The sequence below is a fragment of the Cyclopterus lumpus genome, chromosome 21 (assembly GCF_009769545.1).
Source record: "Cyclopterus lumpus isolate fCycLum1 chromosome 21, fCycLum1.pri, whole genome shotgun sequence".
NCBI lineage: Eukaryota > Metazoa > Chordata > Actinopteri > Perciformes > Cyclopteridae > Cyclopterus > Cyclopterus lumpus.
This window is the reverse complement of record NC_046986.1, coordinates 25,267,886-25,294,743: the sequence shown is the minus strand read 5'-3', so window position 1 is coordinate 25,294,743 and position 26,858 is coordinate 25,267,886. Positions and strand designations below refer to the sequence as shown.

At 41.3% G+C, this 26,858-nt stretch overlaps 2 protein-coding genes and 2 long non-coding RNA genes across 6 annotated transcripts; 2 read left to right on the top strand and 2 right to left on the bottom strand.

Annotated features, from left to right (window-relative positions):
- Positions 1 to 1,859: 1,859 nt before the first annotated feature.
- LOC117750388 lies at positions 1,860 to 12,817 on the bottom strand. Its single transcript, XR_004611802.1, has 3 exons — positions 12,426 to 12,817; positions 10,415 to 10,481; positions 1,860 to 3,053 (listed from the first exon to the last, which is right to left on the bottom strand). It is a non-coding gene; the product is annotated as an uncharacterized LOC117750388 (long non-coding RNA).
- Positions 5,352 to 8,581, top strand: LOC117750387. Of its 3 annotated transcripts, XR_004611801.1 has the most exons (5): positions 5,352 to 5,607; positions 7,625 to 7,693; positions 7,822 to 8,054; positions 8,249 to 8,302; positions 8,413 to 8,581. It is a non-coding gene; the product is annotated as an uncharacterized LOC117750387 (long non-coding RNA). The 3 variants fall into 3 exon arrangements; XR_004611800.1 differs by having other exon boundaries at positions 8,249 to 8,581; XR_004611799.1 differs by having other exon boundaries at positions 7,822 to 8,581.
- A 162-nt stretch (positions 12,818 to 12,979) lies between the features above and the next one.
- On the top strand, positions 12,980 to 16,919 carry LOC117750029 (WD repeat-containing protein on Y chromosome-like). Its single transcript, XM_034560873.1, has 2 exons — positions 12,980 to 16,738; positions 16,839 to 16,919. The coding sequence occupies exons 1-2, from the start codon at positions 13,028 to 13,030 to the stop codon at positions 16,917 to 16,919; spliced, it is 3,792 nt and encodes a 1,263-aa protein (XP_034416764.1). The 5' UTR covers positions 12,980 to 13,027.
- Positions 16,920 to 21,761: 4,842 nt separating this feature from the next.
- LOC117750028 (dynein regulatory complex protein 10-like) lies at positions 21,762 to 24,363 on the bottom strand. The gene is made up of 7 exons (XM_034560872.1): positions 24,210 to 24,363; positions 23,583 to 23,659; positions 23,508 to 23,524; positions 23,021 to 23,327; positions 22,634 to 22,850; positions 22,450 to 22,523; positions 21,762 to 21,887 (listed from the first exon to the last, which is right to left on the bottom strand). The coding sequence occupies exons 1-7, from the start codon at positions 24,361 to 24,363 to the stop codon at positions 21,762 to 21,764; spliced, it is 972 nt and encodes a 323-aa protein (XP_034416763.1).
- Positions 24,364 to 26,858: the final 2,495 nt, after the last annotated feature.

The following is a 26,858-nucleotide window of genomic DNA, read 5'->3' as shown; positions in this document are numbered from 1 at the left end:
GTAATGTGGTACAGAGATTTCTTTTTATACAAAACCATTAGTGAGTCAAAGTCCTTACGTCTGTGAAATATCTACTTGATGCTTGGCACAACATTTAGAAGGACTACAGACATTCATGGTTCCCAGTGGATGATTCCTCATGACTCTGGTGCTCCACTGACTTTTCCATTAGCGCCACCTTGAGGTTGATCTTTCAACTATTTGATAGATTGCCATAAAAAGCGGTTGATATGATGAACTTCTAGCAAACAGTTGCTTATTTGCACATCCAGTAGTTACCGAGCGACATTATCATTCATTTTGAGTGAAAATTTGCGTCCACCAGTCAAGTGTAAGCCAAATATTCACTCTTTTAGCTCGGTTTTTGGTCTCCGCCAACTGCTGAAGGAAATATCTGTCTCTCAAGCTGCCACATGCTCCACTATGTTCCTGTCTGCTGTGTGGTGAAGAAACAAAAACAGTTCTCTGGGCAGATATCTTCATGGCCGACATGAGGAGAAGATTGTCCATTAACTTTGACTGTGTTTGAGCGGCAAGCATCCTGATGTAAACACAGAGTCAGCCTCCTCTCGGCCCACCCGAGTCCTGCGGCCCACCCTTTAAGTGCAGCTTGATTAACATGATTGTAAAGCCCTCTGAGGCAAATTTGTAATTTGTAATTTTGGGCTATACAAAATAAACTGAATTGAATAGTGATGAACGCAAAACAAAACAAAACACAGACAAAGAGAGGAAGACAAAAATGAAGTGTAACATCTACATGCACCTCCGGTATCACTCATTATGTAACTCTGACCCTGGGCCCTTACTCTGCAAGTCCTTAGATGGTATCTCTCTGTGGTTGCTGGTTTTCAGTGTTCGGGTCTGCAGACAGCATTCCACACATTCTGCCTTAACCATGAATTCCTGATTTCCCTTCACCCTCCTTCCAGAGGGGGTGACACCGCGTATAATCCCTGCACAATTCTTACCATTCTACACCAAGCCTTCTCCTATGTTGCAGATGAGTAAACATGTGAACTGGTTTAGCCTGAGAGTGCAAGTTACAATAACAGAGGGCCCTCATTATTATTATTAGAAATTTGGCAGAAGTGTGCACTCTGTTTACGTGGGTCTTATAGTGGAGGAATTTGGTGTTCAGTGTCCTGTAGAATTTCAGATGATCGCTTTCTTGTCCCTCTGTTTCAAACAGTGATCGAAAACAGAATACAGAGACTTTGATTGCTGCTGCTTCACTTCACAGCCTGAGACAGAGCGTGGTAGTTGCCTTCAACAACCAAATGAAGTTTTAAGACGATGTCAGCTGAGACTGTAGCTGCCACTTGAATCATTTCGGGATGTCTGATGTCAGCTCCCTTTCTTAAGCTGTTTTAATATACGTTCATGACATCATTGTTGTGTATATTTTCTGCATATTTGGGTTGATACTGAACCTAAACATCATGTAAACCTAACAGGATGAACTTACACATTTCCTCTACATCACCATCCATCAAATGCTCGCTGGAAAGTGCTGATTAAACAGAGACTATACCCAACTTTCATATTATTTCTGTTTTTGTCTAGACTCAGCCTGATAACCACTACGTACAATGACTATCAACCTCTGTGCTCTCCAGAATACGCAGTTCTAAGTATCCACACCACCCCTAAGCACTGTTTAGGTTTAAGGGCAAACAGAAATGATCTTTTATTCCAAGGAGTTCTTTCTTTTGACAAAGAGCGTCATATATGCGTCATATAAAAAGGACATGCAAACAGAAATGATCTTTTATTCCAAGGAGTTCTTTCTTTTAACAAAGAGCGTCATATATGCGTCATATAAAAAGGACATGCAAAATATGACCGGCCAACTTTTCTTTCCTGTAGAAACCGAATCAAAAGAAATTAAACTATACAGACAATGAAATGTTCAGCTTAGTACCAAAAACATGGCACGCCTGTGGGTCACATGGATCTTCAATACTCGATACTAGACGGTTCATAACATTAATCTGACTGCAGGATGGCTTTGTACTCCGTTCTGACACAATGTGTTCATGCAAGACTTTAATGGTCTTATGTCAACAGCATCTGCTAGTTGAAATACAACCCATATGTGATTTTGTATGCATACGGGACCATTTAGCTTTGAAGAGGTTATAATGTTGTAATCTGACTTGAGCTCTTTAATTTAGTAGAAGAAGATGCTGGCTTATTCATAAATATGTGTTGCTTTTAATGGTATTGTTAGCATCGGCTAGCCTTCTGTCTGGCGCCCCTTGCTTGGACCACACCGACCTCCGAACTCTGCCTTCATTTTGATCTCAACTACACGCCTGTAAGGTGTTGTGACTGCATCCTGCACAGTTGCAACGCTGTCGTAGTGACACAATCTGTCTACAGCCAGATATATAAACACCGGGCAAAGTACTCAAAACCCCCACTGTGTTAGTTATTGCTACGCTAGGTGTCTCCAGGACCCCATTTTGCCATGATGACCCACACACACAGGCTCACAAGCAATACCAGCGTCACCGTTGTGGTAAATATGGAAACATATCATTGTTTTAAGGGATAGCAAGGACTAGCTCCCTATAGTTATGAAGCTTGACATTTAAGGTTCAGAGGGAAATATCGGGACAACTATTGGACAGATTGCTGTGAAATTCTAATGACTTGTGATTGCCTGACCTTTTGTCTTCGTGCCATTATCAGGTCAAAATGTATTTTTGCCTAATACTTTAGTTTAAGTCTAAATACCTGCAAAACAAATGCCATTCCCATTAGCTTTAGCTGTACTTTGTGTTTAGTGCTGTTCGTATGCCAACATGCTCAATAAGAAGGCAAACCTGTAAAATATGACCAACTACACATCAGCATGTTACCATTGTGACTGTGAGCATGCTAGCACAACTGCTGGTGTGGCTGTAGAATCTTGTTCATCCATATGTACGTACATAGCTAATTTTCCAATGGACCTCCATGTTGGTGCCAGGCAAGATGGTTCCTGGAAGAACTGTCAAGCTTCCATTGATGTGACCAGTAACTGTAGGTGTGGCTTTGTCCTGGCTCTAGAAAAGAAAGAAAGAAATGTAAACTTTTATTTCTCTGCATTTGACTGATGGCTAGTTATTAAGGAGCAGTGGGCTGCAGTGAAGCGCCCGGGGAGCAACTGGGGGTTCAATGTCTTGCTCAAGGACACTATGACATGCAACACTGGGGAGAGCGGGGATCAAACCGGCTACCTTGTGGTTATGGGACGACCACTCATCCACATGAGCTACAGCCGATCCTCTAGAAGGCAGTCGTGACCATTAAACACAATAATAACAGTAATAATGGTAGTAAACAATAGTAATAGTAAAGAAAGTCACTGCTAGCAAACATACAAATTGTCTATTCAAACTAGCTTGGCCTGTATGGTTCTGTAATTAAACAAAGGTTGGACTGAAGATCCACAGGCTCTAAAAGAGAGGGGAGTCTGGAAACCAGTCACAGTTAGTCACTGGCATTCCACACCAATCTGAGAGATGGGCTTTGTCCAGCGCACACACGTGCACAGTGTAAAGAAAGATTGACAGGAAGAGTAACTTTAGGTATTTATTCCTAGTTTCTTTTCTTGCCCACAGTTAGATGAGATGAATGATAGCTTAGCATCGAGACTGAAAACACACTTGTCCGGCTCTGTCTAAACTCCTCCCATACCTTTAAAGCTCATTAATTATATATATATATATATATATATCAGTACAAAACCAACGATTAAACATAAATCATTTTTGTGTTTTACATGGGGGTTATGTGTGGGGCTGTTTCTTGGCCAGGCTTCAGATCCAGTCGTTAAGAAAATATGGGATACTTGAGATGCAAATGCTAAAACTAAAAGATCCCAGTAAGCCCAGACCTGCTTTCCAGTGATATAAACCAAGTCTTGTATGTGGCATAGAGGCACAATGGAGGCGTGATGTGTTCAGGACCAAAGTTTTTCAATGCAGTTTCCATGCAGGCGGCTGGAAATACACACTATCCCACAGAGGCCCCTGCTGCCCCATTCATTGCCCCAACCATTAAAAAGAGTCCATTTAAAGCCTCAGAGGCTGGACATGACCTGAGTTTACTGTCTCGGCTGTATTAGCCTTCCCTCTGTGCCCAGTCGGGGAATACACAGGCCATGTATACCTGATGAGGACTGTAGGACCCTGTAGAAGGGATCCTCTCAACCTCTGTATGAATACACATGTTGTTCCTTAAACACCCAGTATTATTTAGTGAATATTATTTTGTGTCCACATTTGTCTCAGGCTCCAGACAATAATGATCTTCCTCAAGAATTTACATTTTTATTAGTGAATCCCTCAAATTCATGTGTGGAGTTGACAAATGTTATGGGGAGAGGTTTAAGTGGTTGAGCTTATTTCTAAGGCAGCCATTTTGAAAAACCAGGTGCAAAACTGTCTGGAAATCTTACTATCAGTATAAAAGTATGTTCAACACATGTAAGCACATGCATTTATAACAAAACAATATTTTCTTATTTAATGTGTAGTTGTAATACTTAACATTCGATTGTTCGCTATTTGTCTCATGTAGTGCAAAGATGTGGGTGTTATTAATAATAATAATAATAATAATAATAATAATGTATAAGGTTATTTATTTAGCATCTGTAAATAAATAATTTATAGAGAAATGACAACTATCTTCACATGTATGTATTTATATAAATGTGTAGATAAATATGACATCCAACAACTACAATATGGCCAATCTTTTGTCCTCAGTTCCAAAAATAACATAGTTAAATAAATAAAACGATATCAAAATTTAGACCACTGTGAAAAGTAGATTTATTTTATTTTGGAAAATCCCATTTGTGTGACCTCAACAGATTGGAAATGCATTTGGTCCATTTGTGAGATTACATATTAGATATCCCAAACCTTATTTAATATGCCCGTTAAGATGATTAGTTCTGTTAAATATATTTGTTGGAATGCTGTGCAGTGAACTTCATCTCCAGACACATTTCAACACATTTCAACTTTTAAATGTTGACACAATCTTCAACTATTACTGCATATCCAGCTTTTTGATACTACTGCTGCTACTTCTTGGAACCACTGATACTTCTACTACAACCACTACTAAAACTTCAGCTGCTGAAAACTATGACTCTTGTTAGTAGGATACTACGATATAAATAGAGGGATCTCTTCTGCCTCAATTTCATCGGCGATCAAGAATGCAAACGCTATTTCTTCTGCCATAGTTATCAACATTTGGTCTGTAAGCTAAACTAGTTCCGATCTAAACTAGATCACCTTCTGAAGTAGCCTTCAGATCGGAACTAACAACTGTTGTTGTGACTTCCTGAACACTGACTTCCTGAACACTGACTTCCTGAACACTGACTTCCTCTGTGTTCTTTGAACGCCGCTGAAAACTGTCCGTCTTGATCGCAGTTTTGTGGCCACGCCCCCTGCAGCGGCCGCCTGCTCTCGTCTGGATTCCAGGCGAGGCACAGCTCTAACCAACGAGCCTAATATCTCTTCCAGGTCCAACCTCCTGCCCAGGTCCCCCAACCAACCAGTAAGACCCAATAGTGACAAAGGAACATCCTCACCTGTGAGTAATAATCATATTAAAAAACATCTTGGTTTTTGCTACCAGAAGGGACAACATAATCACCGACAGAGAGATGTCACCTGATTCTACTCTTCCTCAAAGCTCTAAAGAGCATTTTAGCATTTTGTACCTCATTGTTTTGGTTTTGCAGCCCACGACTATAGCATATGAGAGAGAGAGAGAGAGAGAGAGAGAGAGAGAGAGAGAGAGAGAGAGAGAGAGAGAGAGAGAGAGAGAGAGAGAGAGAGAGAGAGAGAGAGAGAGAGAGCGAGCGAGCGAGAGCGATCCATCAGTAGTTGGTACAGAGCTTAAAGGAGAGTGACCAGATGAATGCTAAGGTGAAGGCTTGTCTGCTGCATGTGTAATCAGGCCACTATAGGGGCATACACAAAATGAAATGGGTTTGAGCATTGAAATGTTTGAAAAGATCTACCGGTCATATAACGTTGTCTGTGTACACCGTTTGAATGTGTGTCTTCCCGAAAGTGCAGTGCAACCAAAGATGGAGACTAAATTGGAAGAAGCAGAACTCCACCTAAGCGAAGCTTGTTGTTTGACATTGTGTGCTAACCTGAAGGCAGTTTGTGTTTCTAATGAACCATCACGACGCTGTTATCAGGCACTGGAATAAGACACTGACTGTAGATAGGGGATGTAAGCCTCTACATAAGAGCATTATTTAAATGATTAAAAATATAAACACAATATTCATTCTGGTAACTGCTTAATGTCTGTCTCTCTGACAGAGTCATTACCCCAGCTTGCCAGCAGAGGCAGTACAAGCCCTTCTTCTGACCTTTCGCCACCTGAACCTTCTTCACTTCTCCTGAACACCAACCCCTTTGCCTTCAGCTCTTTCAACGGACCAATATGTAGGCTGGAACTTGCATTTTTATTAAAAACAAGATTCAGTGCTCTCATTGTCAACCTCCTCTGTTCTAGCAGACATATCCGTCATAAAAGTCATACAATTTGAAGATTTTATTGGTACTAAACATCAGCTATCTGAAGCTTTATCCCCCAAAATAATAGTCAGCCGAACCGATACAGACTGAGTTGGCTTCAGGTTGTCTCTCTCTCTCTCTCTCCTCTCTCTCTCTCTACCACAGCCACCACATTCTCAATCAGGATCTCTCTCTCTCTCTCTTTTCCTCTCCCTGAGTCTGATGCGTTACGTCGGAGGGAGGGAGGAGGATTGAGTGTTTACCGTTCCTCCCATCACCTGTGACATTTCAGAGCCCGGCCACGGTGAAAGGGGGTATTGTGTCCCCCTGATGAGGAATGCCCTTGCGTCTCTCCTCAAAGAAAGGGCTTCATTTGGCCAGGAATTTAGAGGCATCTCGAGAAGTGCATAGTGGAGATTTTCTCGGGGGTGAGGATGGAAAGCCGAAGGCCTTCTTAAGCCACAGGCCTTCCCTCGCAGGTACCCAATCTGTGATACTGATAGATTTGCATTGGCTCAACAGAAACCTCCGGGGCAGAGGTGGACATGTTTCACTTTGTGATCCCTTTAAGTCTAATGCTATGATTAATGAACTATCTCACCATGTCCATGTCTAAGAAAGGTCAATTGAAAAGGACATTTTAATTAGTCTTTAAACATTATACATTATGACAACAGATTGTGGGGGGGGGGGGGGGGGGGGGGGACTATGTAACACTTTGAAATGTCACATCCATAACTGGATGTGACATGTCCCTTCTGGTAGCTGTTATTTCATATGGAAAGCCTGACACCTGCTGGTGAAGGACAGCAACTAAACTTAATGTGCAGGGCTGCTTGTTGGAATACGTCAAAAGGTGCATATTGTGCGTTGTAAATGCTATTTACTAGGACTGTCACAATATCAGATTTTCAATTTACGATCATCAGGGCAGAAATAATTCACAATAATGATATTGTACTATAATATCATTGTAGCTCATCTATCATCTATTGTGATTAAAGTCATACAAGCCCAAATACAAGAAGATATTTCTTTAATTACTTTCTAACTCTTGTCTGTTTGCATCACAGTGATGGGTGAAGATGAAGAGCTGGAGAGAGTGATGCTGAGTATCTCTCATTCCAAACATGTGCAGAGCTGTGAGTAAACATTTGGTGTCTTTTATTTCTTTGTTTCCACTAGCTGAAGATTCACAATTGTTTACAGTTCAGCTGATTTGCTATTAATCGTGTGTATTCTATTCAGTTGTTTTGTGTGTGTTCAACAGCTGTTTTAGCATCATCCTCATCCTCAGCCAAACAGCGACAGCCTTTGAGAAGAGAAAGAGGTCTTTAACCCAAAGCACCGTCGACCGACACAACTGGGACCATGAATTCTTATCCCACATGAAGCATGACTTGTATCATCCCGTCTCATGTTGACCACGTTCTGGTCATGTTTGTCTTTTGGTGTTCTACTTATTGTCCTCGTGACTATGAATTGATTCCAGTCACGATGAGGGTACGTATCAGTCTTTATTTTCTTATATGGATGAAAAGAAAAAATATACATGTGAAACTGCTGTGTTACTAACACCTGATTGCATGTGTTTGAAGTGTGTCATGTTGCTTCCCCTGCCTAGGTTAAATCATAATGACAGGCTAGTTTGTGTATTGTCAAAATATAAATAACAAACAAGGGTTTTTCTGTTGCAGTACCATCTGCTACACTGGATGCATCAGCCAAGGCTAAGGGTTCACAAGTATATGGTAAATGTATCAACATTCTGTATATTCATTGAAACTTTATCTGTCATATTCACTTTACTTATATTAAACCATGAATTGATTCTTGTTTTGTGATCCTTCTCTCCTTGCAGCCCCTGCATTACCATCCGTAAAGAGACCTGTGCTCGTTCCCCAGGAGCTCATGTGTCTGATGCCAGAAGGAGCAGGTCATCTGTCAACAGAGGCGACTGCCACAGTTCCTGGTGTGTAGTATTTTACCTGTATTTGCATCCTACAAATATCCTTATGTAGTGTACATCAAAACCGTTGTTTATGCTATATATATATATATATATTGTAATATATATATGTGTAATATATATATATATATATATATATATATATGTACATATATATATATATATATGTATATACATATATATGTATATATATATGTGTATACATATATATATATATATGTATACACATATATATATATATATATATATATATATATGTATACACATATATATATACATATATATATATATATGTATATATATATATGTGTATACATATATATATGTATATACATATATATATGTATATATATGTGTATATATATATATATATATGGATATATATATATGTATATATATATGTGTTTGTGTATATATATATATATATATATATATATATATATATATATATATATATATATATATATATATATATATATATATATAATTATTATTTATTTTTTACATATTTGTGTTGAATTTGTTTGAATATTTACTGTCCCTGTTGTGGTGAATAAATATTTGTCATGGACTAATGTCTACATGTCTCATTAATATGTGAACAGTAAAGAAATATTTAATTTAAGTAATTGCGATTAAAATGTTAATGAGAAGGAACACTGTTATATAATAACAGATTAAATAAATCAAGTACTTATATAATCTGTCTGCCACTATGATAAAGTGACAATCCGAAAACAGCAAAGTAGGATGCACTTTTCTTGATTGATAAATAGCTCTTCATCATTGATGTGTGGCTTTGGCCCAACTGGGACTCGAACCTGTGTCCAGGAGGATATTTGAGGCCACGGTGCTGAAAACAGAGTGGCTTTTTCAGCACCTGGGACAGCGTTAATAATGCTGCAATTTCATTGGCTGTCAGTGAGTTCCAGCTATACATGTCTTGCCAAGTTTAGGTGGTGGGAAATACTTTTACTTTGGAATTCTAATCACTCAGTAAAACCTGGTCTAAGGTTCCACATGGACATGTGTTTAGACTGCAGTTAAACATTGATGGATTACCACTTTTCAAAGGTTTGAAAATCTAGTTCTAGCCTGCTTTGGGTTTACTTCAGGCTCATACAAAAGAACCAGTTAATATTGCCCTCTTTTGTAGGACCTCATAGCCATCCTCATGAAGTGACTACTTCAGAGATCTGGTTAGTGAAATTCAAATACTTGGCAAGGGCTTTATCATAAAGGGTAAGCATTTCCTCCTCAGGGTGAGCTCTGTGTATTGTACACTGGTCCTCTGTGATGTGCTTGCAGTTCCATTATATCAAAATGTTATGCTGCTATCTGTGTCCATTTTGATCTTGTCAAGTTCAATATTGTGTCTGGCCTTAAATTATTTTGTCTTGTTTAAATGATGGACTTCTTGTGTCATTTGTGCAACATTATATTCAGTTGTATGGTCCAGAGCATGTTTTTTTTAAATTTGTTCATTTGATAAGGGACAGTGCACATTAATATAAACATTTCTGTAAATATGCCAGAGTTAGCCAAGAGGCTATTTTTCATCTGTAGTCCCACGAGGCAGATGTTGTAAAACAAACCTAAAAACATAAGATTACATATACAATGTACAAGAAAAGAAAATAAGGTGTTAAAATGGACAGAATAAAAACATCCATGTCAGGGTAAATTAAATATATAACCACAGACAGGTAAACAACAACAAAAGACATACATGCAGGTGGAGTGAATGGTCGACCAGCAAAGTCAAGACATACAGACCTAAAAACAGACATCAACTGACAGACAAACTGATTGACTGACAGACTGAGGACGGGTCGGAGCAGTAACAGTCTAGCGCTGACAGAGCTGGTACTAATGAACCATTTCTTTGTCTCACCTTTAAAAGAATTGAATGATTGTAGATCTCTGATTGATCCTGGAATGGAGTTCCAGTGTACTGCTGCCTGTACGGAGAAAGCAACATGACTAGAAGCAATTTTCCTGAGAGGGACAATACAATAATAATAATAATAATAATAATAATAATACAATCCCCTCTTGCTGCACCTCTTGTGAGCCGATATCCAATTTGTGTGGTGACAAATTGTTTGAGAGGAGAGGTCAAGCCATGTATAATTTTGTACATGAGACAGACATGCACATATTTAATCATGTTATCCCAACTAAGCAAGTTATATATTTTTTTTAGTATAGGAATGTGATGAGAGAGAACTTTTTTTTTTATCAAGAGTTTTGAGCGTACGCTTATATAATGACTGTAATGGTTTAAGATTAGTGGCACTAGCATGTGACCAGGTTGTTAAACAGTAGGTGATGTGGGAAATAACCATTGAATGCATGAATGTTTTAGCTGCCTCTGTTGACATGTAGTTGCGTGAGATCCGGAAGTTAGATTGATTGAATAAGACCCGATTACAAACTTTTTTCACCTGGGATTTGAAAGACAAATTGGAATCAAAAAGTACTCCTAGATACTTGTATTCAGATACAATCTTTAGCCTTTCCCCAGATACAACAGCATCCGGTTCTACACTACCATAGTTTCTTTTGGTAAAAGACATACATACTGTTTTGGATACATTGAGTTGTAGACAACATTGCGTTAACCAACTAGTCACATTAGCCATGAATTTAGTGAGTTCTTTTGCCACATCTCCCAAAATCTTTGTTGTCAGTCATTTGTCAAACGATGTTAAAACTAAAATACTTGATTCCAAAAAAGTAAAGTATGCCAAGTTGCCATACAAGGGGAAATTCATAGCTATTCATCTCTTGCACACAAGTAAATAAAAGAAAGTTGATAATTGTCATGAGTCTGGCTACTTGATGGCAGGCTGTGCATCGTGGAGACGGGAGCAGCAGGGGGCAGCTTCCAGGCAGCAGCCAAAAGGGGGTTGCGTTAGTGAAACCGGTGACTCCCGTTGGCCAGGTCATCCAAAGGATTTAAACCATTCATCCATGAAGGATTTGTGTCCCTCACAGGAGAGGAGAAGGATCAGCACCGGCAGACGGTGCTACACGGAACTGGGGCGGATGTTGCAACTAATGATTGTTTTCATGATGGATTCATCTGCTGATTATTTTCCTGACTAATTGATTGACTGGTTTGTACAAATTTGAAAAATAGTGAGAAATGGCATCGCAATTACATCTTCACATTCTTTGTTTAAGCACAAACCTAAAAGATATTCAAGATGAATGAAATTCATTAGAAAAAGCAGCACATATTTCTAAAGCTAGACTAAAAAACTAAAGCCTACTTAGCTACTGTATATACAGTCTGTGGTTTTTGCATGAAACATGTCTACAATAACTCTTAAGATGGTATATAAAATTCAATCTAATAATTGATTAATTAACTAATAGATTCAGCTTCATATACTGTTGGGCAATTTAAAAAAAAACGTTTTTTTAGGAATGTAAAGTAAAAGCCCCAAAAGAAGACATACAGATTTAGTATATCTTTGATATTTAGATAATGATGAATTCACCACATGACACTGCAGGTTTTATTTTCTGTAATTTATAGATTTGGCTCTCCGTCAAGCAATATATATATGTAGCGGTAGACATTGCTGCAGCAGTCTATCGTTTTGCAGTCACCAAATTGGTTAGCTAGTAGCTCCTAGTAGCTAGCATTGAAGGGAGAAAACAACAGACAACCATCATCTCGTTGGTCTGGAAATTCACTCACTGTTTATTCTGCGCACGCGCACAACGGCATCCAAGTGCACGCAGGCACACACGTTCTCATGTGACGTTACTGCATAGGCTATTTAACATGGCTTTGCTACCCATATATACAAATATGCTCAACAATATATATATATATATATATATATATATATATATATATATATATATATATATATATGATTTTACGTTACCTGTGAACAAATAAACTCTGAGACCAAACATTGCGTGTTAGATCCTCCAAAACCGAATTGTTTAACCGTGTTTAACCGCTGCGGAGACATCAGAGCCAGCGGATCATTTAAAAAAGTCCTGCCGACATCAGACTGTTCTCGGCGGCCACACTGAGCACTGACCGCCCGGTGCTGCGAGGCTCACAGGTCCGCCAACAGGACCTCACAATTCTGGGATATTGTCTGTCCAAAGTACACACAAGTCACCTCCGATGCTTCCCCGGTAGAATGAGGGGGTGGGGGTCAAGTCACATCCGGATATTTGGACCGTGCTTATGCGAGAAGCGGACTTTGAATTGAAACATCAGAACACCAAGACAAGAACGCATTTAGAGCAACGAACAGCTGCGTGTTCAACATGGGACACCCATGCGCAGAACACCGGTGTGCGTGTGACGTTGGCGCGCAGAACACCGGTGGGCGTGGTACGTTGACACTTGATGACGTCGCTGTGCCTTTGATTCATCTAGAAAACCCCTATCAATAGGAGCAGTTGTCTCACTGTCGCTAACACTAAAACACGATATAACTTGTTAACGTTAACTGCTTATATTGAAGAACTAATGGAAGGACACACACAACCAGAGTCAAATTCGCACACATACATGGCGAATAAAGCCGATTCTGATACAGCGGAGGATTTACCCAAGAAGGCTGCCATGGATCCTGAAAGTGAATCTAAAAATGAACAAAAGTCATTTACTGCTGCAAAACTTCCAAGGATTAAGGAAATATTTATGCAGGCTGATACTGATGGAAATGCAGGACTGGATATAGAGGAATTTTGTTCAGGATTGAAGGAGGTCTTTGATATAGACAACGATGAAGAACTCATTCCCTTGTTCTATCAGATTGACACAAACTGTGATGGAACTGTGGACTTTGTTGAGTTACTGGAATTCCTGAATAATAAAACACAGGCTTCAGAAGGATTGAAATATCAAAATATCTTTGCTAAACATGTCACAGTGACACCTTCGAATCACTATAACAACATTGTTAAAATGATATTCATTCCTTACTTACCATGTGAATCTGCTGATCCAACAGGAGAACCCAGGACTTACCAGAGAGGTCAATACATTTCCATTACCTCAGATGGCGTCTTCACCATCTGGTCGGACAGATTTGACAATCAATCACAGATTCTCTTGAACAAAAAAGCAAAGGCACTTCCATTCTCGCATCATAAGAAGATGAAAGTAAATGGCATGGCATACATGGATGAAGTCCGACAGGTGGCTGTCACCACTTCTGAAAGGGAAGTGTTATTCTATTCCTGGAGTGAATTCCCACAGCTGTTTGTAATTAGTCACACTTTAATTGTAGAGGACACAGTGTGCGCCATAAAGTACGGGTCAGATGGCACTAAAGCAGTGTTGTCCTTTGTGGATGTAAACGGTTATTTGTATGTGTTGATATCCAAAAACGTGAAGAAAAATGGATTCTTCAGGACAGAGATGTACGAGAAAATCTCTCTGCAGGATTATCCAACTATTTATCTTTCAACCTTGTTAAATCAAACCTCTCAATACTTCAAATGTGCTAAAATCCCCATCTTCAATGACATCTGCACACAGATCCAATACTTTCCAACAATTGATTCATTGGCCATCTGCGGTAGTTCATCTAAGACAATGGTCCTCGTTACCCTACCCACGACAGAAAGCGCTAAACTCAAGAAAACTGTCTTTCAGAGCCCTGCAGATAAGGAGTTTTTCACCTGTGTTGAATACTCGCCTTTAAGGGGGTATCTGCTGACTGGTGGTACAGATGGCTTAGTGCGGGAGTGGTATGTCCACAATACCATGACGTGCAAACAGTCATTTACAGGACACGTCAAACCCATCACCCACATTATCCTCAATCCGAAAGATAAGTATTTAGTCACTTTATCTACAGACAAGAATATTTGTGTGTGGTCCGAGGAAAAAATGCTTATTTTGCAAAACTTCCAGGTTCAAGACATGAACATTGAACCTATTGTCACTATGTGTTATAACACATACAACAATGAGTTAATCCTAGCTAACACTGCCATAGGAACATATATAGGAAGAGGGACAGATGTTTATCAAAACGCATTAACATCCCATGACAAGCCCTTGTGCTGTGCTCTCTATCACAGCATTTACAATCAGGTGGTCTCTGTTTGCCGAGATGGTGTGGTGACGGTGTGGGACATCTTAACAGGAATGGTCAGCGTACGGTTCAACCTGACTCAAGATAATCATGAGGAGCACACTGCCATCGCATTGGATGGACCGCAGCGCAGACTAATCACAGGTTCTCAGGATGGGAAATTGAGACTCTGGAACTTTAACAGCGGAACATTGCTTGCCATTCTTCCTGTTACCTTACCAAAGGAGGTAACAGGTATTGTCTGCTTGAATGACAGGGTGTTTGTGTCGGTACGGAACTCCAACATCATTTATGACCTAGATATGGAGGGTCGTGACAACAGATTTTTGAATCACCCTTATTTAGAAGACATTTCTTCAATGGATGTGCATAAAAACACACTGATTGCTGCCTCCAGCAATGGAAATATTGTTATCTGGAATGCTGACAATGGAGATGTTTGCAGCTGGATTGATAGCAGTAAGAGTCCACAAATATTCATGCCAGGCCAAAAAGAACAAGGCCAGACAGGGAGTCTGCGTTTAGAGAAAAATCCCAAAAGATCTCGGACAACAAACAGGACTGCTGTGAAAGCCCAACCACTTATTATTTGTCTGAAGAAAAGGGAGGTCAAAAGAGACACAGCAACACTGTTGACTTCTGCAGATGGCTACATATGTGCCTGGTCTGTTAACCTCAAGGGAGGTTTGCTAGAAAAGTTCAGGGCAGTAAATGAGGAAGGTGCCGTCATTACCACGATGTCGACAGATGTCAATGAAGACACTTTACTCACTGGGGATAGCACTGGCAAGATTTGTCAGTGGGACATTCGCAAATTTGGCTTTAAAAAGCCACCAAACGACGGGCCGTTTGAGGTGATAAACGGGTGGTGGCACGTGTCATTGGCTCAACCTCCTCTGTTGGGCTCAGGGCAATGTCACCTTTCAGAGGTGGTGAGTGTTCAGTTTGATCGCATTGGTAAAGAGATAATTACTGCAGGGTCGGACTGCCAACTCCGCCTATGGACAAACACAGGAACCCACGTAGGCCTCTTTGGGAAAGACATATGGGGTGCTACGCAACTCAAGGTTAAGAAGAAGGCCGACCAGGAGGAGGCAGCAAATTCAGCCACAATATCGCTAAACAATCAAAAGTCAGTCTTTGACTTACTAAATGAAATGCCCTCAACACCAATACCAGACTTGACAGTGCCTACAAACATTGATTATCTAAGTGTATATAAGAATTATACGAAAGAAGAATTGGATGCGGAACATAGAGAGCTCATGAATTATGTTCCTGGCTTGTCACCAGACTTGCAACCTGGATCCCCTTTGCGACAAAGCAATAAAATAGAAAAAATCCAAGTCAAGCAGCCTCCTGCCAAATTATCAGCATGTTATCATAATTCCTTGCCCGATTTCAAGTTCATCGCAGCTGACCTGAAACAAACATCTACCAAGATTAGGTATGGGCGTGTGGACATGAATCAGAAGGGAGACACAATAAAAGACAGCGTCCTCGCACCATGTCCACCAAACATGAAACCTTTGAAGATCTTCCCAGGCTCTCTGCTACCATCAAGCAAACTCAAGCAGCCTCCTGCATATACATTAAGGCGCGTTCCAACAATGCCTGAAAAGGTTGAGCTCGTGGATCAAAAGACTCAGCTCATCAGAGAAAAAAAAATCCAAGTCAAGCAGCCTCCTGCCAAATTATACGCGTGTTATCACGATTCTCTGCCCGATTTCAAGTTCAGCGCTGTCCCGAAACAAAGTTCTCCCCACACTAGGAATGCGTTACTGGTCAAGAATCTGAGTTTGCAATGCATGCCGCACTGTGTCAAGAACCTAACCCCATGTCGACAAAGCCCTGTGAAAGCTACGAAGACCTTCACAGACTTGACGCTACCAGCAAGAAAAGTCAAGCAGCCTCCTGCATGTACATTAACGCATGAACGCATTCCAACCCTAGGTGAAATGGTTGAGCTCAAATGTCAACGGACCCAGCTCAAGCCACAGCCGCCCCCGGTCATCAGAGGTGAAGCTGACCTGAAACAAAGTTATCCCAACACTAGGTATGGCCGTCTGCTCAAGAAGCAGCAGGAGAACACAATAAAAGACAGGGTCCTCACACCATGTCGACAAAGCCCTGTGAAAGCTACGAAGACCTTCACAGACTTGACGCTACCAGCAAGAAAAGTCAAGCAGCCTCCTGCATGTACATTAACGCATGAACGCATTCCAACCCTAGGTGAAATGGTTGAGCTCAAATGTCAACGGACCCAGCTCAAGCCACAGCCGCCCCCGGTCATCAGAGGTGAAGCTGACCTGAAACAAAGTTATCCCAACACTAGGTATGGCCGTCTGCTCAAGAAGCAGCAGGAAAACACAATAAAAGACAGGGTCCTCACACCATGTCGACAAAGCCCTGTGAAAGCTACGAAGACCTTCACAGACTTGACGCTACCAGCAAGAAAAGTCAAGCAGCCTCCTGCATGTACATTAACGCATGAACGCATTCCAACCCTAGGTGAAATGGTTGAGCTCAAATGTCAACGGACCCAGCTCAAGCCACAGCCGCCCCCGGTCATCAGAGGTGGCACTGACCTGAAACAAAAAACTCCCCTAACAATAAAAACAGTTAGGGAGAAATGTGGGTTTAACCACAAGACTCATCAGGGAGACATAATAACAGAGAGCGTCCTCCTACCAAGTCCACCAAGCACCCTGGAAGCTTTGATGAGCTATTCAAGCTTGCCGCGAGTAGCAATCAAAGTCAAGCAGCATCCTACAAAATCATCAGCGAACGTGTCCTTGCCCGATTTCAAGTTCATCGGAGGTGGCGCTGACCTGAAACAAAAAACGGTTAGCAAAGTCAAGCCGCCTCCTCACACAATTAAAACGGTTAGGCCCAAATGTAAGCTTAACCTCACACCATGTCGACAAAGCCCTGTGAAAGCTACGACGACCTTCACAGACTTGACGCTACCAGCAAGAAAAGTCAAGCAGCCTCCTGCATGTACGGATGTACGCTTTCCAACCTTGCGTGAAAGGGTTCAGCTCATAAATCAGACCAATCAGACCCCCGGTCATCAGAGGTGGCGCTGACCTGAAATAAAGATCTCCCCAAACAATAAATAAGGCTAGGGCCAAATATGAGCATAAGCTCAAGAATTGGTATGGAGACATAATAATATGCTTTGATAGCTTCCCAAGCTTGACGCGACGAGGAATCAAAGTCAAGCAGTCTCCTGCCAAATTATCAGTGCATGTGTTCTTGCCCAATTTCAAGTTCATCGGAGGTGTCGCTGACCTGAAACAAAGATCTCCCTAAACAATAAATAAGGCTAGGGCCAAATATGAGCATAAGCTCAAGAATTAGTATGGAGACATAATAATAAGCTTTGATAGCTTCTCAAGCTTGACGCGACGAGGAACCTATTTTTGTAGGATTCTGCTCGAAAAATATACCCAGACGGGTTAAGATTAAATGAAGATGGCACACAGGACAAATTAAAAGAATTACAGGTTTGCCTTGTAAAAAACACTTATTATTATGATTATCTCTTTGGAATGATGCAGCTAGTAGGTTTTTTACCAGACAAGGAGGCAAGTTCCTTCCTTGCCTCCTTGTCTGGTAAAAAACCTAAAAAAGATAATCAGAATAATAAGTGTTTTTTATAAGGCAAACCTATAATTCTTTTAATTTGTCCTGTGTGGAGGAGAGGGGAGGGAAGCAGAGGGGAGGGTGGGTGGGGGCGAAGCTATCGAAGCTTGGGAAGCTTCGATAGCTTCCCAAACTTGCCGTGACGAGGAATAGAAGTCAAGCAGCCTCCTGCCAAATTATCAGTGCATGTGTTCTTGCCCAATTTCAAGTTCATCGGAGGTGTCGCTGACCTGAAACAAAGATCTCCCTAAACAATAAATAAGGCTAGGGCCAAATATGAGCATAAGCTCAATAATTAGTATGGAGACATAATAATAAGCTTTGATAGCTTCTCAAGCTTGACGCGACGAGGAACCTATTTTTGTAGGATTCTGCTCGAAAAACATACCCAGACGGGTTAAGATTAAATGAAGATGGCACAGAGGACAAATTAAAAGAATTACAGGTTTGCCTTGTAAAAAACACTTATTATTATGATTATCTCTTTGGAATGATGCAGCTAGTAGGTTTTTTACCAGACAAGGAGGCAAGTTCCTTCCTTGCCTCCTTGTCTGGTAAAAAACCTAAAAAAGATAATCAGAATAATAAGTGTTTTTTATAAGGCAAACCTATAATTCTTTTAATTTGTCCTGTGTGCCATCTTCATTTAATCTTAAGCCGTAACATATAGGCTGATATTTACCCATCTGAAGTATTCTCACAAGTGTTTACTTTATTATCACACCAACATTATTCAAATAGCCCTTGTGGTAGAGGAGATACACCCTTTTTTAGGTTGGGTATGTTTTTAGAGCAGAATCCTACAAAAATAGGCTGGGGTGTAAAAGCATAAGCTCAAGAATGAGGGGGGGGGGGGGGGGGGAGGAAAGGGGAGGTGAGGGGGGCGGGAGGTGAGGTGAGGGAGGGGAGGAGAGGGGAGGGAATCAGAGGGGAGGGGAGGAAGGGGGGGGAGGAAAGGGGAGGGAAGCAGAGGGGGGGGGGGGGGGGAAGGGGAGGGAAGCAGAGGGGGGGGGGGGGGGGGGGCGAAGCTTGCCGTGACAAGGAATAGAAGTCAAGCAGCCTCCTGCCAAATTATCAACGCATGTGTTCTTGCCCAATTTCAAGTTCATCGGAGGTTGCGCTGACCTGAAACAAAAATCTCCCCAAACAATAAACAAGCCCATGAGTTATTGACAGGGAGACCCATGCAGGGTCTACAGAGAGCTAGGAGACAGTCCTAGGTTCACAAATGAAAGTGGACTGGTCCCAGGTGGACAGGGCCGTTTGAAGTCGTTGCAAAGACTTCACATGCCCACCAGGTAAGAGGTCTTACGAAAACAAAATGGCACCATATAACATATTGTATATTTGCAGATCTGCAGCTGCGAGGCTCACAGGTCCCGCGAGCAGGATTTTTTGACGGCTGAATCTCGACAAACCGACCACAGATTTGATGCTACAACTAATAATTGATTAAAACGAATGTCAAAATAAAAGAGAGGAAAAAGTAACTGGACTTGGGGAAACAAATCAATAAAGAGTGAAGCCGTGGGCTGAACGACCTGTCTGCTCTCCCGACTCCGTTTGTTAACATGTTATAAGTGCACCTCGCACACAAATCCAGAACGCTCGGCTACAGTAGTGACGACAGGCAGTTTAATATTCATTCCCATATATGTACACAGCAAGAATCAACTTTTCAATTAATCGTTGCATTCTTTGATGCAACTCAGTTCCTAATATAGTTTAATCAAAGTAACGTGTGTGTAGAGTTTTTATATTTATATTTCCACCTCATTGTGCTGTTTCTTGAGTGAACACAGAGACGCCGAGTAAAGCGTTTACCTTCCTACCACTAGATAGCAGTATACATGTATGTAAAGTTTACATTGTAAACCATACATTTAGTTAAATTGACCTGTGTCTTTGTTAATTAACTAGGTTATTGATACAGATGTATTTAATGCCGTTTATTTCCTCTGATATTTAATGTTCATGGTTTATTTGCAGCTCAGTTGTATACATCATGCATTTACTAATCAAGTTCATTGCTTGATGGAGATAAAACAATGGCTAAGTGTTAACACCTTGCAGCTAAATGTGGAAAAAACAGAAACACTGGTTATTGCCCCTGATGACTTAATTCCAGGGATTAACCAGTACCTAGGTGACTTGGGCCAGTCTGTTAAACCGAGCCTAAGAAACCTGGGTGTTATATTGGACAAAGACATGTCATTAGTGCAACACTGCAAACAGTTGACCAAAAATTGTTTTTTTCCAACTGAGGAATATCTCCAAACTTAGGAAAATGGTGTCACAAAATGATTTGGAGCTGATCATTCATGCATTTGTGTCTTCACGTTTAGACTACTGTAATAGTTTATTTTCATGTCTAAACAAGAAGGAGCTGTCTCGTCTGCAGTTAGTGCAAAACACTGCAGCGAGAATTCTGACCCGCTCAAATAGGAGGACACACATCTCCCCTATTCTCAAAGCACTTCATTGGCTGCCAGTTTCCTTTAGGATCAATTTTAAAATTCTGGTTTTAACTTTTAGAGCTTTACATGGTCAGGCTCCACCGTATATCAATGATCTGATCCAGCCTTACACCCCAGCTCGGGCTCTGAGGTTTGTGGGTCAGAATCTGCTGATGGCTCCACTCACCCGTTTCCGGACCAGAGGAGACCGATCTTTCCAGGCTGTTGCTCCCAGGCTTTGGAACGATCTTCCACTCTCCCTGCGCTCAATGGAGTCTGTTGACTCCTTCAAAAAGAAACTGAAGACCCTTTTATTTGTCACGGCTTTTGTTTAATTGCCTTGGGGCTGTTATGATCGTCATTGAGTTGTCTTGGCCTTTTTTTTAAAGTTAAATGTGTATGTACTTCTTAATCTGTGTATTGTTTTATTGTAATTACGAAGCGCCTTGTGACCCTGGTCTGCGAAAGGCGCTGTACAAATACATTTTACTTACTTACTTACTATATCTGTTTCATTTTAGAACCAACCATTCCTACATGGAAGAGTGAGCATGTGTTGATCACGAGGCAATAAATATTGACAATTGAAAAATAAAGAGACAGTTGGATTATTCTTATTAACCCACGGGTCTCAAACTCAATTTACCTTGGGGCCGCTGGAGCTAGAGTCTGGGTGAGGCTGGGCCGCATCAAGTATTCAAAAAAAAGTACAACTGATCCAATCTTTATTAATAACAATTCAGAACATGAACGGCTCTTCAGAACATGAACGGTTGAACGGGTTCTTCAGAACATGAACGGTTTCTTCAGAACATGAACGGGTTCTTCAGAACATGAACGGGTTCTTCAGAACATGAACTGTTAAACGATTCTTCAGAACATGAACGGTTCTTCAGGACATGAATGGTTGAACAGGTTCTTCAGAACATGAACGGTTCTTCAGAACATGATAGGTTGAACAGGTTCTTCTTCTTTAAAGTTAAGAGCCATGCTGGAGGTTTCCTGAGGTCAATAAAATCTGTCTACTTAAAATAAGTATTAAGGTATTATATCAAAAGAGTTTGCAACGCTTCTCCTGGATCTGGTTGCACTCCACCTCGAGGACAGAAAAGGGTTTCTCCAGCTTCCTCAGCTCCTCCTCCCTTTCATAATCCATTCCTTTCAACTCCAGGTTGGACTGAGACAGGTGATGGTGGCAGTTATGGTGTTGAGGTGCAAAAGGATGAGAGAGTGAGAGACGGTGAGGGATAGAATGAGTAATGAATATAAAAAAATGGTTAAACATAGATTTATAGGCCTACTTGGTCCTCATAGATATTGAGCCAGTATAAATGCTCTAATGCCTTGCTATAAATAGGTAATATGATAGCCTGAAGGCATCTGTCCTGGATTAAAACAGTCTGAAGGCGATGTGGGGAATGACTGATGTAAATAAAACAACTGACCTAGAAAACATATTTGTTAAATTGATCAACAGGAAATAAATTGGCAACTATTTTGATAATAAATTAATCGTTACAGTTGTTTAATAAAGTAAAACTTTGCAAACATCAGCAAACATAATGTGATATTACATTATATTTTAGAGCAGGATGATACATAAACTCTCACAGTTTGAAGAAGCACGGACCCAAAAGACTGCCATGTTATACACCGTGAATATAGCATCAACAGACACATAAAGTATTCAGAGAATACACACGTCATTATTTGTTACTGTGTGGGGGCTGAGTTTGTACCTGCGTTTCTTCCATTTCATTATCAAAGGTTTGGAGCAAGTATTCAATTTCTGTCTCCACTTTTTCATTTTTTTACCAAGAAAACACCAAAAAAGCAGTAACAGTGACGTGCATTTTAATGAAAATTAAACATGATGGTACAGTTATTGTGACATGTTGATGAAATGATACACTAAACTTACCTCTTGGATTTCTCTCTCCACCTCCCTGTTTTTAAGGATCAAACTGTTAAGCTGACTGTTCAGTTGAGCGATCTCTTGTTGTATACTGGTATGCCTTATCTTTGACGACTTGACATGTGACTGGCTCAGCTTCTCGGCAAGAAGTGGCGCATCCGGTTCTTGTCTGTTCCCTGTCAGAGAACGCTGCAATTGATTTATTGTGTCATTACCCTGAGAAATCTGTGATACAAACAGAAAGATAAAGGAGGTAAGATAGGGAAAAGATCAGGAGTGGAAGATATAATGGCTTAAAAAACAATTATTAACTATTTTCTTATAGAAGCAAGTTATACATGTGGTAGACTAGACTCTTGTAAGTGAGAGTCAACATCCAATTTGGTACACGTCACCTCTGCATCTATTTCCATCATGTCTGTGGCTACTACGACTCCCTCTGTTGCTATTTTCTCCAGATTGTGGGAGAATATTGAATACACCTGCTTGTAGAGAATATGCAGGAGCTCATCATCCGGACTGGTCAGCAACTGTTCTACTACCTGGCTATGAAACTTCTCAAGTCCTATAATTAGCATGCTATCACTTTCCCCTACTTGCATACCTAGCTCTGCCCTCAAACCACACATGACATCTGCATGGCCTCGGGCCGCTCTGAGCAGATCCCTGACAGAGTTCTTGATGTCCTTCTCAAGCTGAGCCCTTCATTCATGACTTATATGACTTATATGTGAAACAATAGCCTTGCTAGAATGTTAGCAACTATGAATGTAGAGGTCTCTGTCAATGTGCTTGTGTTGGAGTCAAGTGGTGTTCAAAAGGATACGGTGACTTCAAAATAGTTCATTCTACATTTGGAGACTCTATGATCTGTGTATTTACATGTCACTCTTCAGAGCCTATTGTCGCACAAAAACTGAGTCTTTCAGAAATTGCACTAAACACTGGTCTTGTTACCCTGTCCTCCGCCTCTTTCTCTGCATCGTCTCGCAGGGCAATAATATGCCAGGCATTCTGCCTCCAGAACCCCAGACCTAAAGAAAAAATAATGGAGTTCAAATTTCAATTTCAAATGTATTACTTTGTAAATGAGTAGGTTATATAATCATTAGATGTCATCAGAAATAATCTTATAGAACGAAAAGTCAAATGAATCCAAGGAATTAGCTAATTAGACAAGAATCAAACAAGAATTGACATACAAGATACACTTTAGGAATGAAGTTTTTACAATAACATACCAGTGGTCCCCGGCCTATCCAGCAAACTGTTCCCCTGGCCGTCACAGAGGATGACCTCTTCCTCCGTGCCAAGGTCATTTTTTATTTTCGCCCCAATCTCTTGTAAATTGGCCTAATGCTCTTTAAAATGTATATAAAGGGTACCCCCATCCACACTCCCTATGGATATGTTCCTGTTGAGAGAGAAACCCAATGTAAAGAGAGACATTAAGCAAGTTGTTTTTCTTTTTCAGCCTGTAAACATACAATGTTTTTTATTTTTTCAAGAATAATCAGAAGGCTGCCCTCAGTGCATTGTAATTAGCAATGCTCAGCTCTATATTTGGTTTAGGTCTAAACAAACCTGGAAAAACTTCGCCCAACTTGGGCAGGTGCAGCATGTCCTGGACGGCCAGCAGACGCCACAGGCCTGGCTCCAAAACGGAAGAGGTTTGGTTGGGTTGGCTGCTGGCCTGCTGTGGCCGTTGAGGCTGGGGTTTCTTCCCCACACACTTCATACCGTCCACCGACAGTAATGTCCCCAAAGTACCCAGTTGAGCTGGGCACCAGGACAACACCCGTATTGTCAATTATAAAAATTGTCCTGGGCGTCAGCTGCAAACACAGAAATTACAACATCTTTATGTCAGTTCTTTTTACTATACTGCTCTCTCATGCACACAGGTGTATGTATGCGTGCGCTAAAATAGACCGAATTATCTGCTATACTTCATTTGAGCTGGTAAAGTTAAAGATAAGGTGTGCTGAATAAATTAATGTCACTATGTTTTCCGGCATGAAACACTTTTCCAGTCTAAATACCCACTTTGTGGTGCAATATTGTAAATGTGAAATTTCCCACATTTGCAGTTGTCGAGTTCCTCTCCAAAGAGTCACTTTATCCTCCATCTTCTTTGGTAACTGTTAATAACTAACTGCTATGTGCTCTGGTCACCCTGTTGGTTAACCCTCCTGTTATGTTATATACACACACACACACAAACACGAACACACACACACCTGTTCACAGCCCCATATATAAAGTTGTACACATTTCAAACTTCAAACATAGAAATCAGGTGGTTGTTATGGGAACCCATCTCTATCCTGCTATGTGCCCATCACCACACGTCAACAACACTTTCCAGACTAAACAATCTCTCTTATCTTCTCACTTTCCCCCTGAATACACCTTTATTGGACATGGAACATTAATGTAAGGGTTTATTTCATGTCTCTCCTAGTGAATATGGTGCTATAGGATTTCTAACAGAGTGCCACACCCCCTATTTCATCCCAATCTCAGACGCACACATTCTTTCTAACGACCCCACCTGTGTGAGAAATACAAATACTATTTTGACTGGAACCTCCCCCCCGCACTTAGCAGGGGAGGGGTGAAACGTCCCAAAGGGTTGCTGAGAAGTCCTACCAACAGTGCACTCTGCAGATACATACGACTGCACCAAGAGAACAACTGCACGCTGGCCTTTGGTCATCTTTTATAATATAATTAAATGTATCTTAACACGATAAATAAAACTAAACTAAAGTTTACTTTCAATACAAATCCGTATGACTCATTTGACTTGATTTTGAGTGAGCGGGTCAATATGACCCTGAACAGCACACGTGTCGCATCTCTATTTATCACCCCATGACAAAAAGAAGTTTCAAAATGCAAATAAAATTTAGCAGAAAATACATGTTATGGTAGACTAAAGCAATTTATATCTAGGTTTTTCCAATGTACCGAAAAAATAGTTTGAACATGTATTTTTCATGAAAACAGGTGAGTTATACTAATTGAACACTGATATATGGAAAGGTGAATAACTCCATTCCACTAAAAACTGATTGAATTGTTAGTAATGGTGTTGGTGATGAGGTACAAACTGTATTCATTCGGATTTCTTTGGTTTCTGACAACTTTTGGATGATTCAACATTCACCGGGTCACAGTGACCCGGGAACATCATTGCTGTACCTAAGAAACGAACATAACAGGAGGGTTAATAAGCAGTACTTACAATGTAATTAGCATATTTAATTGACATAGGGTTAGGGGTTGAATGCTACATTTCCCCTGAAAAAAGGAGCAACATAATGCAGGTTCAGCAGGCCGACCCAGGCTTCCCTTTCACCCGCAACACTTTCCAGCTCATTCTGGGGGATCCCGAGGCGTTCCAAGGCCAGCGTGTCCTCGGTCTTCCCCGGGGCCTCCTACCAGTTGGACGTGCCCGGAAAACCTCTAATGGGAGGCATCCTGACTAGATGCCCGAACCACCTCAGCTGACTCCTTTCGACACGAAGGAGCAGTGATTCGACTCCAAGCTCCCCCCTGATGTCCGAGCTCCTTACCCTATCTCTAAGGCTGAGCCCGGCCACCCTACGGAGGAAGCTCATTTTGGCCGCTTGTATCAGAGATCTCGTTCTTTCGGTCACGACCCAGAGTGACCATAGGTGAGGGTTGGAACGTAGACCGACCAGTAAATGGAGAGCTTTGCCTTCCGGCTCAGCTCCCTCTTTACCAAGACGGACCGGTACAGCGCCTGTTTTACTGCTGCAGCCGCACCGATCCGCCTGACGATCTCCCGCTCCACCTTACCCTCACTCGTGAACAAGACCCCGAGATACTTAAACTCCTTCGCTTGGGGTAGGCAGTTTGCCCCCACCTGGAGGGAGCAATCCGCCGGTTTCCGGCAGAGCACCATGGCCTCAGATTTGGAGGTGCTAACTCTCATCCCTGCCGCTTCGCACTCGGCTGAAAAACACCCCAGTGAATGCTGGAGGTCACGGTCCGAGGAGGCAAACAGGACCACATCATCCGCAAACAGCAGAGAGGCGATCCCGAGACTCACAAACCGGATCCTCTACGCCCCCTGGCTGCGCCTAGATGTCCATGAAGGTCACGAACAGGACCGGTGATAAAGGGCAGCCCTGGCGGAGGCCAACACCGACCGGGAACGTGTCTGACTTACTACCGAGGAGACGAACACAGCTCCTACTGCAG

What these genes read in the sequence shown, in the direction of transcription:
- LOC117750028 (XM_034560872.1), bottom strand. Translation starts at nt 24,363, where the DNA reads ATGAAGTGTGTGGGGAAGAAACCCCAGCCTCAACGGCCACAGCAGGCC. An exon ending in TGATGGAAATAGATGCAGAG is followed by an intron (nt 22,851 to 23,020) that starts GTGACGTGTACC and finishes TTTGTATCACAG; the next exon opens with ATTTCTCAGGGTAATGACAC. An exon ending in ATGAAATGGAAGAAACGCAG is followed by an intron (nt 21,888 to 22,449) that starts GTACAAACTCAG and finishes CACCTGTCTCAG; the next exon opens with TCCAACCTGGAGTTGAAAGG.
- LOC117750029 (XM_034560873.1), top strand. Translation starts at nt 13,028, where the DNA reads ATGGAAGGACACACACAACCAGAGTCAAATTCGCACACATACATGGCG. An exon ending in CACCATGTCGACAAAGCCCT is followed by an intron (nt 16,739 to 16,838) that starts GTGAAAGCTACG and finishes TTCCAACCCTAG; the next exon opens with GTGAAATGGTTGAGCTCAAA.